General features: G+C 32.7%; 1 protein-coding gene across 1 annotated transcript; it reads left to right on the top strand.

The window, feature by feature from the left end:
• Positions 1-2,484: 2,484 nt before the first annotated feature.
• On the top strand, positions 2,485-5,791 carry LOC117924494 (peptidyl-prolyl cis-trans isomerase CYP28, chloroplastic). The gene is made up of 2 exons (XM_034843119.1): positions 2,485-3,233; positions 5,381-5,791. Exons 1-2 carry the CDS (start codon positions 2,555-2,557, stop codon positions 5,590-5,592), a joined length of 891 nt encoding a protein of 296 aa, XP_034699010.1. The 5' UTR covers positions 2,485-2,554; the 3' UTR covers positions 5,593-5,791.
• Positions 5,792-17,722: the final 11,931 nt, after the last annotated feature.

Here is a 17,722-nt window from a genome sequence, read left to right on the forward strand (position 1 = left end):
AAATACAAATACTAAAATGCCCTTTTTAAAACAAAAATGCAATTTGTAGGGACAGGTTACAAGTTGCAACCCCAAAAAACTAACATATGAAGTCACTGCCTTACATGTCTATGCAAGTATGAGCCCTTGTGTATTAAAACCTATGTTCATTTTCTACTTTTATTTTATGAGTGCCTATAGTGTGTCTGGCAAGTTGCCCAAACTTCATATTTTAAACCCAGGTTCAATATTGGAAAAAGCGGCATTCTATATATAAACCAAAAGTCACATTGTCCCAGGTCTCATAAGGTGCCACTCAGAGACCCTTTAAGCAACATGGGGATGGGTTGGGGAGCAGGGGCAGGCCAGGGTGTTAGCAGATGGGGGACCTCAGGTGCAGTAGTCTTAACATTACAATTTATTGGGTTACAAAAACTTGCAAAAGTTTGTCACCCATCTTTCTAGATGCTTTTGCAACTCTCTTCATCCATATATATATGGATAGAGAACAGCTGATCCTATATACTATATTATTTTAAGACTTAGGATATATATCTAATCTCACAGCAATCAGGAATGCAGGTGATGGTCAGACCTTACTTCACTGAATGCTGTAGACCTAAACTTAAGTTTCCCCCCCCAGATATCCACTTACATTTCTCAAAATCTTTGTTTTTCATCATCGCAGCAGTAATGATCATTTACTATTCTTACTGCAATTCTTTAAGAGCTCAAAGAGTTTATGATGTGAAAGGAACAAACATAGCACTATACAACATGAATAATGCGATTCTTTCCAATTGGATTCTATTGAAAGACATAATGTATAAATACCTTTGATTTTGAAGGGAAAAAAGAAGGAAAAAAAATTATAGAATGCGTCATTCCATGCGTCAAAGAAACAATTGAGACTCATTCAAAAGGGTATCATTTTCCTATAAGTAATTATATAGATCGATAACTTAAAAAGTAAAAGAATTCATCAGCATTATGAGCGATCCAACAATGGCATACTTGAGAAACAACAGAAAGGTTGACTTAGCCTAAGGCACCAGTCAGCCACCACCCTTAATTCACAAAGCCCACACCAGGATTATGATAACTATTCACAAGACTAAAAATTAGTCAAACCCCAGTAAAGGATCCATTTTTCTAGTAAAGGATTATGATAAATGGTAGCAGCTTGCTCCGAGTGAAAGTGAAAATTGTGAAAGCCCAAAAAGAAACACAAATCTGTTTCAATTCTCATCTTCACATTTCTCAATCACTAATTAGACATGTTTCAGTACTTGACTCGTCGTATAGGCATAATAACTGAGTGAGACTAGAGACTTGTGCTTTCTCTGAGTTCAAAGTTTACATTTGAAGGGAAAATGCTAAGGGACCGAAATGGTACCTATGAAACTCCAAATCTGAATGGTTGAATGTGAAAGTGAAATCTAGGTCATTGAATGAGGGTAAACAAACGAAATCAAGGTATAAGAATACCAACAAAAGGAAATAGTATAAACAATGGACTTGAAGTCGAGACCAACCAAAGTCCTGTACTCTTCAGTAGTGTACATGCCCCCTCGAAGACACAAATATATACAATATTATACTACAGATTGTGATGTCTCGGATAGGGGACAAAGTTCTTGGTGTTATATATGTGAAGACTCCTTTTAACTAAGTAGACGCGTTTTAAAGCCGTGTGCCCCTTTGGGTTCAAAGCGAGATCTCCATGAAATTTCAAGGCAATCAAAAGCGAAGAGTTTCATGATTGCCATTAACTCCAATTTTCTATTCTGTGGGCGTCTTATGAGATTCCGTTCCAATGTCTATCTCTGTGACTCTGTGTATGTATAGCATGGCTAAAATTTCAACTTGAAAAATTTTATTTGTTAAGATCATCTGAGCAAAATTTCACACTAGCATTGTTTTACTTCTTTCTGGAGGGTAAAAGTTTCCCTAGGAATCATTTCCTCCAAACAAACAGAACCTAAAGAATGTGAAGTTAATCGCGGTAGTCACCGACAAAAGGAGATAAATCATTAGAAAAAACGATTAAAAAGATAGTGGTTTCGAATGTGAGCCAAACCTGATAAGACACAATGGAGAGAGTATGAAATCCCACAGTACTATCTGACGAAGAGAATGCTCAAAGCTGTAGAAACGAAAAGAAAGGCAGGGAAAATGATGTTTTATGTTGTTTTGGTCTTAAATCCAATCCATGGAAAACTGACCTCAATCAAGTCAAATAGTTGGATTAGGAATAATTGAGTGGTGTTTTTGTTGTGTTTGGTGTATTTTCTCGCTAGACAAACAGGAAAAAGAGAAGGAAAATCGCGTCCATGAAGTGTTCTGGATGTGAGAAGGTAGGATCCGTTGCGTTAAAACGACGTCGTTGATGGTGCTCGATTTGTGTTGTGAAGTATGGAAACGGCGACGTTTAACAGGGAAACTGAAACCCACATTAAATAGTAGGCCCCACAGACTCCTGAGTGAGTGGTGACCAATCACCACCCTCCCCTCCGCTCTCCACCACTGTACGTCCAACATCCCAAACAATGTCCAAACCCAAACCCCAGTCCCCATGTTCGCCTCTGCAACTCTCTCCCCTCTCCTCTCCGTCCCCCATTACCCTAACCCTAAACCTAACCATAGGTCTAAACTCTCCTTCACTCGCCGCCACTTGCTTTTCCTCTCCACCTCCTCCCTCTCCGTCCCCTCCCCTCTCTCCTCCTCCGCCATACCCCAGCCCCCTCCCCCTCCCGACACCACCGTTACCGACCGCGTCTACATGGATTTTAGCATCTGCCCCACCTCCTTCCGCCCAGAAGCCGACGATTGTCGGGATTCTCTCCCGCTCGGCCGCCTCGTCATCGGCCTCTACGGCCACCTAGTCCCGCTCACTGTTTCCAATTTCAAGGCCATGTGCACCGGCTCCTCCGGCTCCTCCTACAAGAACACTCTTGTTCAAAAAATCTTCCCAGGTCAGTTCTTCGTTGCGGGCCGTCAAGGCCGCCGCGACAAGGGCGAGGTTCGACCGCCCTTGGATTTGGCGCGAAACACCGAGACTGTTGATTCTAGGGCTTTTGCTCTCCGGCATTCAAAAGCCGGTGTTGTTTCTCTGTGTTTGTCGGAGAACGATGATGATGATGAGATTAAACTTAATCCTGATTACCGAAATGTCGAGTTCTTAATCACCACCGGACCTGGGCCCTGCCCTCAACTCGACAACAGGAACATTGTTTTCGGGTCTGTGCTTGAAGGTAATTTGTGAATTCATCTGCATTGCCACGGTTTTATGCATTTATACTACATTTCTACGTCAACTGCTTTTGCTTTTGTTATTTGGATTTTGTGCATCTACGTTTGTTCCCCTGTCATTTTGAATTTGGCTGCTTGGAAAGGACGAATTATTTAAATTTAACTCATAATGTAGCTAATTCAAGCTGTACCAAGTAATTTTGAAGCAAAATGTTTGGTCTGTTGACTAGGATTCTTGGGCAATTTGAATGGAAAGTGTTGATTCTCTTTGAAATTCAGAGTTTGTAATGGTTATGTATGTAGTTTCACCCCATAACCTTCCTTAATGGACTGCTTGCAGTCTGGCACCATGCAAGGCCATTTGCCTTCCACTTCTCAATGGTTGTGTGGAGATTCTTCTTGTCTCTTTCTGCATCACCCATTCATCAATTATTTAGGTGGGAATACAGTTATATTCTTATGTATTCTGCATTATGGAAATCCATTTCTTGGAATAGCACAAGGTTCTTGTAGTCTTCTTATTTACTATGTCCTTATTCCTTCCCTTATTTGAGTCTCTGCTTTAGATTCTTCATGTCACAATGATCCTTTTCCAGCATTGCCACCATTAGGGCTCTCGGTATATGTCTAAACCAGCTTGTTTCATTCCCCATTTTATTCTCTTCAAGGATTCTTCTGTATCTACCTACTTTGGCTCCGGTGGCATGGTGCTGGTAGGTGGATAGGGTAGGTTCTTGCTGGATTACCAATTTTTCCAAAAGTGTAAGGTATTAGGATTTGGACACACAATGTGTATTGTGCTCCCTAACACTATCCTTCACATGCAGCCTCATATATCCATATGGGGAGACTGGAGAGTCAAACAGATCCTTAGGTAAACAAGTCATAGACAACCTCCTTTGAGTCTACACGTCCTCAATATATTGAGGACATAAACATGCAGTGAGGTTCAAACTCGTGAAGTCTTACTAATTGAAGCTTTGATATCTGGACTGTCTCCTTTGAGCTTATATGTGGGCACAATAAATTAAGGATATAAACATGTGAAGTTCAAACTAATGAACTCCTGCAAAATGAAACTTTGATATCCTGAAAGCTTATACTATTACGATTTAGGCCCATAACGAATGTCATGCTATCTGACAATTTTAGTTTCCATGTATTTAAAAATTCTACCATTACCAAGGAACCTTTTAGCATTCTTCCAAGTGTTAAAAGAAAACTCTTAGGTATTTGGAGCTACCATATCATGCTCCAGCCAAGATATCCGTATAATCATATCATCATCTACCACATTCCATTTTAAGCAACAGACTAGACTCTTATTTCCATTTTCCTTTCTCCATATAATAATGGTCCTTGTTCCAACTAGAATCAGGGTTGTGCTTATGATCTCAAGGAAACTTGTTTGTGTTCAACTGTTTCCAAGAGTGTGAGGTGCAAGTTAAATATTCGGGCACAAGTTGCCTGACTTATGGAATGTTGTTGTAAAGTTGTTTTACTTGAACAAGCTTAGGATTCACATTGTCTTGCAATATGGTTTTCTGTTTAAGAAAATCAAAGATCATGAGGCTTATCCCCACTTCACCAGTTGCATCATTTGTATTGTTCTTTTAAGATGCTGAATGTGCAGTAGAGGCATCATTCTCCTTTGTTGACTAGATTGGTCATCAACTAACACACTTTAGCCTGTCATAGTTGTGATCACTGATCAGTAAACAACGTGGCAGTTACTTTTAGACTTCCCCCCAATCTCTGGAGTTAACCTACAGTACTAAAAAAACACCTTAGATATAATTCTGATATGTCATCTCTTTGAAATGGGAAAAAATCTGTTTAAACCTTCAGATGACCTGTACTTTCCTTCCAATGATAAAAGAAAAAAAAAATCTTTCTTTACAGAACCCTTCTGTTCGCTTACAACCATGCTGGTCATATAATCATACAGTGCAAATGAAGTAAATTCATTGCACATTGCACTGATTTACTGCAATTCTAACATATGCATGAAATGATTTAGAAGCTGAACATTTCATGCACACTTGCATGCACATCATAGAGCTTTTATGGAAGAAATTCCCAAAATAACTGGTCTTGCTATATTATTGGAATGTGCACTTCTCATGGCTGAAATTGAATTGGATACCAGGGTTGGATGTCGTTACAGCCATAGCTTCCATCCCCACATACAAGCCCGCCGAGCGAATTCGCCAATTAAATGATTTGGCAGAGTTTCTTGGAGATGATAGAGCACCGATTGCCCGAGCTACGTGGAACAAGCCTCTTAAAACTGTTTACATCAGTGACTGCGGAGAGCTCAAAGTGACAAAGCCTTCCCTTTCTCCTCCTAGTCTGCCATAAATGCAATTTTCCACTCATGTACACTCAATGGCCGCCTGCATTTTGTAAATTACTCCCATGTATTGCTCTTTTCTTCTCAAGAAGGGATTTGTTGTAAGTTAACTGCATAAAGAGAAGAACAAAAAAAGGGAGAGATTTAGGGAAACATTTGATGCATCAAATTTATTTGAATGCTACATGGTTCAAATCATTGCACGAATGGCCAACATCAGGCACTAGTTAAGGCTTGAATTAAAACACTTTGGCTATATTTAATTTGCTTGCATATGGTATGAGATAGGATAAAAAATAAAATAAAATATATATTTTTAATATTTAACTATGAGATAAGATAAGTGATGAGATATATTATATATATATATTTTTAGATTTTTTATTCATATAATATAATTATCCTAAGTTACCATATGAGATATGTATAATCCATGGATCATTCATTTATACTTACTATCCAGTCTTTTTTTTTTTTTAATTTTTTATGTTACTCATTTTGTAAAGTATATCATTTTGATGAAAAAGTTAAATTTATAATATAAAACATGCCTTAAAATAATTCTAATATATGCATTATTTAATAAAATATTGAATGTATGTAAATTATTTTCTATGTTTAATAAAATAATATAATATTTTTATTTGTAAATTTAAAATATTTATGAATATTATTAATAAAAAAATAAAAATTTACTTATTAAGTTATAAATTATAAAACAATTTTCAAATAATACTAAATATGTGAAAGACTTTAATTTTTTTCAAAAAATAGATTTTCAATTTGAACATTGAACTAAAATATGCTTTTTTATTCTTTTTATAAATCAAATGTAAGTATAAAATAGCATATCTCATATTTTTGGGATATCTTTTCCATTGAATATAGTATTAAAGGATATCACATCCACAAGAAAGGATATATTCATTAATGGGATATTGTTAACTTAAGGTTTGTAATTTTGATGATAACAAAACAAAGTTAAATTGTCGATGAATTTATTACTGTTGAATATAACTCTCTTAACAATTACATTTGTTTATTTTTATAAATTAATCAAATCAAGAAACAAAGAAGAATCAAGACCGTTTCTCATGGACTTAAGCATGATAAAGCATCTTAGGAACATATTTTATAAGACTGAATGGAGCATTAGGAGTATTTTGCATTGCATTTCCTTTTATGCACCTAACTCATTCAAATCGACTTCAAATAGTTTGTTTTTATTTCAAAAGTTGGATGAAAATTTGCGTTAAAGAAAAACTAAGTCTAACTTGAGCAAAATCATCTCAAAAGGTTTTCTCAAATTTGTCTTGAGGCATCAATTAATTTATCCCTGAAGTTTGTTGCTTAAAACTTAACTTTTATAAAATCTAGCAAACTAAAAGGGCATACCAATTGATTGTCAACGTCAATCAATCGAGACGGCTTGTCTCCATCTTTTGAACCTTTTTTAGTTGTGATCATTAGTTAATCTTCAAGCTCAATCAATCAGAGTTACCAATTGATCTTCAAAGTAGACTAGTCTTGGTTGTCGCTTTCCCAACAACTCCTTGCTATGCTTGTACCTCTAATGGCTAGTTTACTAGTCAATCGCCAAGGTCAATTGGTGGAGGTAAATTGTACCTAACCACTCTTTCGACTTTCCTTCTTCTTAAAAACATTTCATTTGAACCATTCTATACAAAATGAAGAGAGCAACCTTACTATTCATCAATCTAAAAGGCTTTCAATCTATTGTTAAATGCATTTGTTCCAAAAATTTTAATTACTTAATGTCTCATCCTCTATCCTTGTTTCAAATTGTATTGTTGTGGGCTTAAACTTGTGCTAGGATTTTTGTGAAACATTTCGACTTCAAATCATCATTTGTAAGTGAATTTAAGAGTAAGGAATCTCTTGAGGATATGTGTGAAAGCGAAAAAAGAGTTGAAGGATACTCCTTAGAGAATTGTAAAGGTCCATTGGAACCTAAGAATCCAAGTATACAAAAAAGGGGTTACTCTAAACCTTTGAAGTTAGTAAATTACCTCTAAGCTTGGGTTGAATCCAAAGGGAGTAGATGTGGGTGGGTTGCCAAACCATTATAAACACCATTTGTAATATCTTCTCTCTTATTGTTTTAATTTTTGTCTATTGCATTGCATTCACTTCTCATATTAATTAAAATTTTATTAAACTTTTGAAAAAGTGATAAACATTTAATTCACCTCTCTTTTGGATGTTTATTTAGGATTGAATTAACTTGTTTATGCATTTCGTATTAGAGTTAGACTTCTTTGTTTAAGCTTAACCATCAAAGAAGAAATGACTAATTCATCAAACTCATCTCATATGGAGAGGTTCTCTATACATAGACCCCTCATTTTTTTTATAGAAACCAATTATGCTTATTGGAAAAATAGAATGACATGGTTTTTAAATCTATTGACTTTGACAATGGTACGTAATCCAAAATTTTCCTCATATCCCTACAAAATTGAAAATGGGATGTTGTGTCAATGAATAAGATGAGCATACTAAGAGAAAGGCTCAACTAATGCAAGGCAATAGTCTATTATCTTCATTGTTCTCTAGATAGAAATTAATATAATAGAATATAACAATGTGAGTCAACCAAGAACGTTTGGAGACTTTTAGAAATAACTCATGAAGGAATTAATTAAGTTAAAGAATCTAAGATTAATATTCTTGTGTATAGGTATGGATTATTCTCAATGAAAGATGATAAAAACTATTGTCGAAATATTTACTAGATTCACCAATATCACTAATAGACCCCAAGCCTTAATACATGAAATCAAAGAACATGATGAAGTTCTTGAGGTCCTTTTCTAAGAAATAACAAGTCAAAGTCATAACAATCCAAGAGGCAAAAGACCTCACCAAATTCCCATGAGGAGTTGATCGCTTCCTTAATGATTCTAGAAATCACAATGAAGAATCATAAAATAAAATAAAAAATGGAACAAGAAGAAGAAAAACATAACTCTTAAAGCCTCAACAAATGAAGAAGAAAGAAGAAGAAGAAAAGGTTCATGACGAAGATGAAGATCTTACATCTATTTCAAGAATGTTCAAAAAGTTTACAAATTTCAAATGAACAAAAGAAGGAAATCATAGCCAAAGAAAGATTCCTTACACAAAAAAGAAGTATCAAATAAAAGAGAATTTTCAAGCAAAGACAAGGAGAAGAGTTATGGGAGCCAAAATATGTGCTCCAATGGCACATAAACACTACAATTTATGCATTATAAAAGGCTTGAATCACCCAAATTTACTTAAGTAAATGCTAAAATCCTAGTTATAGATCAAGATTCTATTTTGAGCTTTATTTTAGGTTTAAGACATGAAAAGAATGTTAAGTGCAAAAGTCATTTTTAACTAAAATAGAGTAAATTGTTAATTATGTCTAAAGAAATATTCAAGACTGGTGAGCATGAGATGCAAGGGCAAAACAAGGAAGTTATAAGCATTAAAGGTGAGAAATTAATGTTATGGAGAGAGGTAGAGGGTAGACAACTATGAGGAAGAATATTTAAAGCAAATGTAATCAAGCTCAAAATGAAATTTGAAACTTAAATCTAGCAATGACACATTCTCTAACTTTGACTTGAATTTTGAAGCACTTCTTCCAATCTTTTTGGGGTGATATGGTTTTATAAACTCAATAAGTCAGAAATCCAACATGTCAAATAGTTTGCAAATCAAAGTTGAAACAAGGAAGGTATTAGCAATTGAAGTAAATTGTACCCAAAAAAAAGAAAAGAGGAAGAAGCCAAGTTTGCATGACTGCAAACTAAACCAACAAGGGTGCAATTCTACAGAGTTTTGATAACCATTTGGCATGCCTAAGCAAAATTAAACAAAATGGGGGGTTTTTTTTTTTTTTGAAGTTTTTGGCAATATTTAACATGCCATTTATCTTTTCGCATGTCCGTACAAAACTTGAAGTTTTCATACGACCTTAGTATTTCTTGTGCGAAATTAAAGATTTTCATTATCACATGTCTCACCGAGGGTTAGATTATATAAATTTGCTTTTGTTTTAGGGTTTTAAAGAAGAGAAGAACTGGAGAAGAGAGATTAATCTCCTTTTCTTGAATTCTTGAATGAAGTTACAATTTTTCTTTTCTATTTTACTTTTTTGGCAACCAAACATAGGTTGTGAAAAGAAATCATCTACCATGTATGGCTAATGTTATGAGTTCCAAAGATGTTAACATGAAAGTCAAGAATCCAAAGGAGAAGCAAGAATCAATAATGCATTAGTTGAGTTTCCTAATGTTTTTATTTTTGAACTAGTAGAAATAAATCATCTATGTTAATTTACTTTGGATAAGGTACAAAAGATTTTTATCAAGGTACTAATGATTCTTGAAAATACCTTAATCACTAATTAACTCAATTTGATCCTATTATCAACAAAATCTATGGATAAAGGCTTTGGATTGAATTAAACCAAAAGGAAAAATTAATCATCATATTTAATTGGTTAAGATCGATCTATATTTTAAAAATAAATATCTAAATTTATGATGGAATATGGGTCTTAGGATTCAATTGGATCACAAATTGACTTTAGTCTTAAACCTTGGATTTTACAATGCTTTCTCTAACATTAGACCTAAACCCTGGATTTTACAATGCGCTCTCTAAAGATTCGACATTAGATTATGAAACTCTCCAAGACATTTTATTTTGTTTTATTTATTTCCTTAAATATTAAAAAAAATATTCATATGTTATTTCTATTTATTTTTACTTAGGATTTTATTAACTTTAACAAATAATTAATTCTTTTAATCTAAAAATAATTGAACACATCAATGTTGATTCTAGTGTATGACAACCTAGAATACTACAAAGTTATGGTAACTTTATCTTTGGTTTTTCTTGACCAAGGTTTATGCATATTTAAAGTTTAGTATTTTATTTACAACAAAAATTTCTAGTAAAAAAGGAACTAATATGCTACTAGTACAAAAAGTTAGGACATATCAAATATGAATATCCCCTCTACAAAAGTGAACTTGAGAAGAAAAAGAAAGAAATGTTTGCTACATAGAGTGATAGTGAAGATAAATCATTTGCTAAAGAGATGGAGAATGAAGTAATAAACATGTGTTTCATGGAAACTAAGGATCGTGAAAATGAGATAAACTCTACCACCAGTGATGATGATGATGATGATGAAGATGATCAATGCGCATTTGAAGAAATGTATCTTGAACTTGAAATTTTTTGTTTGAAAAATGTCTTCCTTAAGAAAAAGATTTTATGTCTTGAAAACGAATTCAATGAACTAAAAGAATCTGAAAAATGTGGAGAAGGTACAAGCCTTTTCTGAAAAAGAAAAGAAAATTTTGAAAATGAAATGTGAGTGATTGACCTTTTCTCTTTCAAAATTATCTTGTAGGAAAAAAAACTTTTGAAGTGATTATTGAACCAAAAATATATCTTTGACAAAAGGGGGGTTAGGTTATAAATCTTTTAAAAATTAAAAAAAAAAATATATATATATATATATATATATATATATATATATATATATATATATATTTCAAAATTTGCCTTGTAAAAAAAACCTTTAACGTAACCGCATCAATTATTTGCAATTGTTGTGGAAGAAGATGTCACATAAGTAAATATGATTTTATAAAGGATAAGAACACTAACTCCCAAGAACCTAAGAAAATATGAGTACTACAACATTTAAGAAACTCAAACATAATATTAGAATGTGAGAATTCAAAGAGATTTTAACTAAAGTACTTAAGAAAGCATAATTATACTTACATAAGGTGCAACAAACTAATAAAGATGTTATTATACTATACTTGTTTTTTTTTTCTTCATCTAGGTTTAGTCTGGATTACTGGTAAAGTTTTTAACGAAGCAATAGTAGTAATTTAATAGCATCAAAAGAACATTGTACTTTTTTTTCCTTTATTATAGTTTTGCTTAATAAAGTTTTAATGAAATATATATTCTAAGAATTTCTTGGTAAGGTCTTAGTGAAGTATAGTCCAAGAATTGATGACATCCAAGGAGAGTATTATAAATGTCTGCATAAATTAATGGATGTCACCATGACCTATATTAAATCTTTTGTACATCCATAAAACCTTATCTAAAAAAATTCATTAGTCCTTATAATTATAACCCTATCTCAGGATACACTTTCTCTAGATTTCTCTCTCAATTATTCTCCTTATTCTCTTTCCTTTTACAAAATTCTCCAAATTGCAGGAACATGTGGAGGAGTCCTAATGAAACCATCCTGTCAAACTCAAATGATTTTGGTGGGTCTTTTGTAGCTCTTAGGGGGAACCCTTAATAAACCAAACCTGGTTTGGTCCATCAGTAGTGGATCCAACCCAATGCCTGCAGGGTTTGAATCAGTTAAAGAAATCCAGAAAATGGACCTGCCGCCTGCATGACCAGAGCCTGTCTAGTGCCTAGCCCTCCCCTCCTTTGCTGTGGCAGCTGATGCTGTGCCTCAGGATCTACCAAGAACCCTAAGCCCTAGTATAGCTCATCTCTTAGACTGCCCAGCCAAGAAGTGCAGTCCCATTGACCACAAAGCAACCCAATCATCTACTTGGGACCAACCACCTCAATCAGTAATCTGCTTTATTCATTAATCATTAATCACCACCCTGTAACACCCTATCCTTACAGTATACCTAGAGAATTTTCCACCCACTATGTATACCAAGAAATATTCCAGCAATCTTGCATGTGACACTTTCTAAACCTGCAAGATTGAGTGTAGTATATGGGATATGGCAACATTACATGTCAAAATGGAAATGCAATGAATGAAACAATCCTAATGTCCTTGGTTTGATGGGATTTTAATCATGTGCCATGTCCACTGCATTGACCCTTGGGGTTGTTGCCTGCTTTGCTTAAAAGAAAGTAGCACCCTTTTGCTTTCACACCTGTTTTTCAAACTAAGCTTTATCACCTTTGGCGTTGGTTTATTATATATCATGAAAAAGGTTTAAACATCATCCATAAAATCAAAAAGGGGCAAGGGCTGTAGATTGGGAAAAGCAAACAAAAATTGGAGAGTGAACCCATAGGCAAAGAGCATTTTATGTTCCAATTATTGAAGGTTGTGTTTCTGGGTCAACTCATATCATCCTCAAGTGTATATATAGGAGGAGGAGGAGGAGGGTTCGACTACACTATTTAAATGTACTTTTTTCGATATCTATCGAGAAAATACTATTAATTAGGTGTTTAGATTCGTAGTTTAATCTTATTTATTTGTACCCTGATGGCGATATAAAATTTATCATTTATATTAAATGGTATAAATAACATTACTTAGCATCTTACATTGGAGGATTAGCACCACAAAGAAGGGTTGAGTGTATGAAGTCATGTAGGTTTTAGAACCGAGGAGTCATGACAGACCAAACAGAAAAGTATCTCCAACCTCTGTCACTGGCTTCTCATGAAATAGAGAAAGTGGGGTTGTGACCCTTCTAAAGGGCTCCACCGTCCCTAGTAAAGGGTGACCCTTGTCAAAGGCTCCAGTTCTACTGTCCCTTGTAAGGTTCCCTTCAGAAAAAAATTAGTAGGGGACCACTGACATCCTGCCAAATTGGTACAGCAAGAAAAGGTCCCCTAAAAGGTGTTGATTCTGGGCCACCAGGGGAAGCAGGGATGGCAGGGAGTGGGCTATAAATGCTGCCCTGTGGATGGCGGGAAGAGCACATCACAACGCCCATTGCCAAGGGCTCTCATGCCCTTACCACAAATATGTCCTAACAAGCCTAAAAACATTGTCCAATCATCAAGTGAATAAGATAAGATATGGTGGTAATAATGATGAACATCCCTTTCCTCTCAGTCTGTTTCAACTCATTCCCTTCTTCACCTCTGAATGATTGAATTCAAACCCAATCTAATCAAAACCCACCTACACTTTGGAGGTTGTGGTATAAGGATGGGACTCCTGTTTGGAGGGCTTCATTTGCTCTTCATACCTCATCTGTGGGTCCATTAAGCTTGGGCTTTTTTTAAGCATGGAGTTTAGACCATTTCTCAAGGGATCATCATTTTAAGAGAGACCCCCAACTTCACAAGCCTTCCAAAATCTTCTTTCAACAAACACAATCACATGGGGGTATTGCAACAGAAGTCCAAATCTAATTTACATCAAATGTAAATTTTATAACTATTGAGTTGATGTAACTCTCATGGGCATTTAGCCCTTTTGGCCATCATTTCCAACTTTTTCATGGCAAGCACATTATGGCTTCCAAAGTGAAAAAAGAAGAGGTGGGAAACAAAATCACATGCCCTTATTCTCAAACTTTGAGAAAAGAACAAAATAAAATCTCAAATCAATTCGAATTTTACTATTCATTGCAGTAATTAGTCAAATATAACTAACATTAAATCTTGAAAACACTACGGTGGATCTGTTATTTATTCCACATCAAACAAAATACAACATCACCCAATAATGCATTTGGTCGATTTTCGAGAAGATCGTCAAGATTATGATCATTAAGATCTTGATTTCGAGTTAATGACAAATAAACCAAAAAGAACCCTCTTATCATCCTATTACAATTCATTGAATCAAATGATCCAAAGTCTCTATTGATATGCACCCAAGGGCTTCCTAATCAATTGGTTATGATAACAAATGGGTGTGTGAAGGATGGCCTAAGAAGAAGGGCCTTCCGGCCAGCTCATTTTTTATATGATGAATGATGGCAATCCACCCGGGCATGATGTCACAAAATCTCCAAGATGCATCCCATTACTTTAGAATAAAAACGATGCTGACCCTACAATCTAAGGACTTGTTTTTAATACTAAAAATAATAAATTTAAATAATAATATTGTTATTATTAAATATTAAATATTCTCTGATGGCCTGCATTCAGCAGAGGATCCCATGAAGCGAAGAGCACAAAGGGGCAGGAGACAGTGTTGTTATCTGATTCCATGCACACCCATCTGTGGCTTTTTATGAAAAAGATACTGCAAATAATGGTGATTACCCTCAACCCCATAAACATATATAGACATCTCCAAGAAGACAGAGACACCCAAAAAAGCTTTACCTTAGACATGCTTACATCATCATTGTGCTTCATTTCCACATTATGTGGTTCCCACTGCTTCTTAGTTTATTATATAATCCCTCCACCAACCCACCAAAAAACTCCATATGATACAAACACTTAATTCTTATATTATTCTTATTTAATAGGAGGTATAAGATGATTAAGCTGGTGTTTATTTTTTAGTTAATTTTAAATTCAGTTTAAAATTAAATAGTGTTTAATAACGTTAAGTATTAGGTGGTGTTTGTTTTTTTACTTAATTTTAAATAGAACCTTAATGCTTAATAGTGTTAAATATTAAGTTGTTTATTTTTATGATATTTTATTTATATTAAGTATTAAAAAATAAAGAAAAATCAATATGTTATTTTTTCTATTCAGAAAAAATTACATATTTTGATTTTTTCTAATTAGTAAAAAATTTATAATAAGCAATGAAAAAGTAGAAAAACAAACAACTTAAATTTTAAAAACAAATTACTTTCAGTAAAAAGCAAAAAAAAAAAAACATCACCTTAGACTATTTGTTTTTGTAATATGTTATTTTTATTAAACATTAAAAAGATAATAAATAAACATATTACTTTTTTTTATTATTTAGAAACGTTAAAGTAGTGAAAATAATTTATTAATATCAATCAGTATGATTAAATCAAACCAAGTGATAATACGTTCGTTTTAGTCATATTTGTTGATATTAATATGTTACTTTTAGTTGAATAAAAAAAGTCAAAATATTTAGTTTTTCCTATTGACAACAAAACAAACATTATCTTAAATATTTGACTTTTTTATTTAGTCAAAAATTTATAACAAGTCATAAAAAAAGTAAAAATAAATAAATAACTTAAAGTATGAGAACAAATTATCTTTAACAAAAAGTCAAGAAAACAAATATAAACTAAAAAAGTCTTTTTCACATATGTTTCATTGAAGTATTTTATTTGAAAATATTTTTACAAAAATTATGTATGAAGTGTTTTCTTTTATGAATATTATAAGTGATTTAAAAAAAATATTTAGTATGTTTTTTTTAAAAAAAAAAAAAAGCTTTTAAGCCAAAAGCAATTCCCAAAACTAGTGTAATGGATGTTTTGCTTCATAAAAACTCTAAATACCTAATATTTTGTTTCCCAAAATATTAGAATGATTTGTGTCTATTCAAGAAAACTTATACAATATATCGTAGAAATTAGAATTAAGTGTGGAAAATTATTATTTTATTTTAATTTAATAATAATAAATAAATAACTGGACAGGGACTGGGGAGAAAAGAAAATACGGATGGGATGATAAATAAGGGCAAGCGTGCATTCCCTCGTTTCCCAAAATGGACGAAAGCTTTAAAGCACGCGCTCAAAGTTGTATTGAAAGCACCACCCAATCACAGTTTACATATGGCTCAAAAACTTCCTATGAGAGTAAGAACTGTCACGCCATCACAATGCGCGTGGGTGGATATCTATCCTGCCAACTGTAAAACTTGTGATTCGTGGATTAGTGAAGGAAGAAGCCGTGTCAGTGGCTACTAGTATTGTCTCTCTTGGGAGTGGGCCCCACATAACAGTCCAAAAATTAAAACGTGGCAGCTTCTGATTGAGGAGAGAATAAAACCTCCATGTCCTAGGCAGGCAGGGACCCAGATTCCTAATCATGCCCCAAATTTGTCAGACTGAGCCGCGTACCTTCTTGGCCGGTTGGGGGCATTTTGGTAACTCAAGGACTATGATAGTGATTTACTGATTTGCGCCCAGACTGGGATTTGACTTCAGGTCGTCTCCAGTTATTATTTTCGGAAATAACTTTAAAATTTTATTTTTAACTACATTTTTAAACAATTATAATATTGTGTATAATGTTTGAAAATTTAAAATAATTTTTTATACTTTAAAATATGTTTTAAAAATAAATAATATAATTAATTTTTAAAACAATTATAAAAAATAAGTCAAAATAATTGAAAACAATTAAAATATTTTATGTGAAAATACTATTTTAAAAAAAATAAAATATATGTGATGCTTGTTTTTTAAAAATTGTTATTTGATATTTTATAAAATAAAAATTTGTTTATAAATCTAAAATATTTTTAAAATAAAATGTATATCTAGTATTTTATTTTTAATTATTTTATATCTTTATATAGTTATTTTTTAAAACAACCCTTACAAAACAAGTAAAAACAATAAATAAAAAACTAAAATATATTATCTAAAAACGTCATATTTTCTACTATTAAAAATAGAAAACAAAAAATAATTTTTTATTGTTAATCATGTTTTCCCAATTTTTTGTTTTGAAAAATAATTCTCAAACAAGCCTTAAAAAAAACCATTTTTGTTTTTTTAGTTATTAAATATGCTTTTCTTCTTTTTCTTTTTTTCCTTTTTTCAAAAATGTTATTTTAAAAAATAAAAAAGACCGTTGTTTGTTTTTTTGGTTATTAAATGTATTTTAGATATAATATCAAACATGCCCTTAGGTCCTTTTATAAGTTGATACTAAAATTAGTTTTATTCTATTTAGAATAGTAATTTTTTTTTTTTATAAATTTAGCATAATGAAAATTTATAAAATAAAAAAATTATGAATTTTTGATAAAATATAAATTTTAAATTAAAAATACATTATATTTTAAATAAATATAGATATTTTAGATTTTTTTTTCATAGTATACTTAGTTATAATTGAAATATAAAAAATATTTTGAAATTTTAATATTGAGAAATAAAAAAATAAATTAAAAAAAAAAACAGAAAAGAACACAATTAAAAAGATTAAAATAATATTCAAATTTGAAAAAATAACAACCCCAACTTTTTGAATGGGATATTTTGGACAAAATACCTTCAGACCATTGGTTTCAAAATTAATGGGTGGGGCCCACGTCCCATGTGCAGTATAATAAAATTTAAAATAATTAATATTACATTTAATTATCGAATATGTTCTGTACGTATAATTACACGCTCACTGTCGTCGCCTCCTAGGTACTTACATCATAGTCATTATCCACATCATCATCTCTATGCTTTTCTT

The sequence above is a fragment of the Vitis riparia genome, chromosome 11 (genome assembly GCF_004353265.1).
Source record: "Vitis riparia cultivar Riparia Gloire de Montpellier isolate 1030 chromosome 11, EGFV_Vit.rip_1.0, whole genome shotgun sequence".
Classification (NCBI taxonomy): domain Eukaryota; kingdom Viridiplantae; phylum Streptophyta; class Magnoliopsida; order Vitales; family Vitaceae; genus Vitis; species Vitis riparia.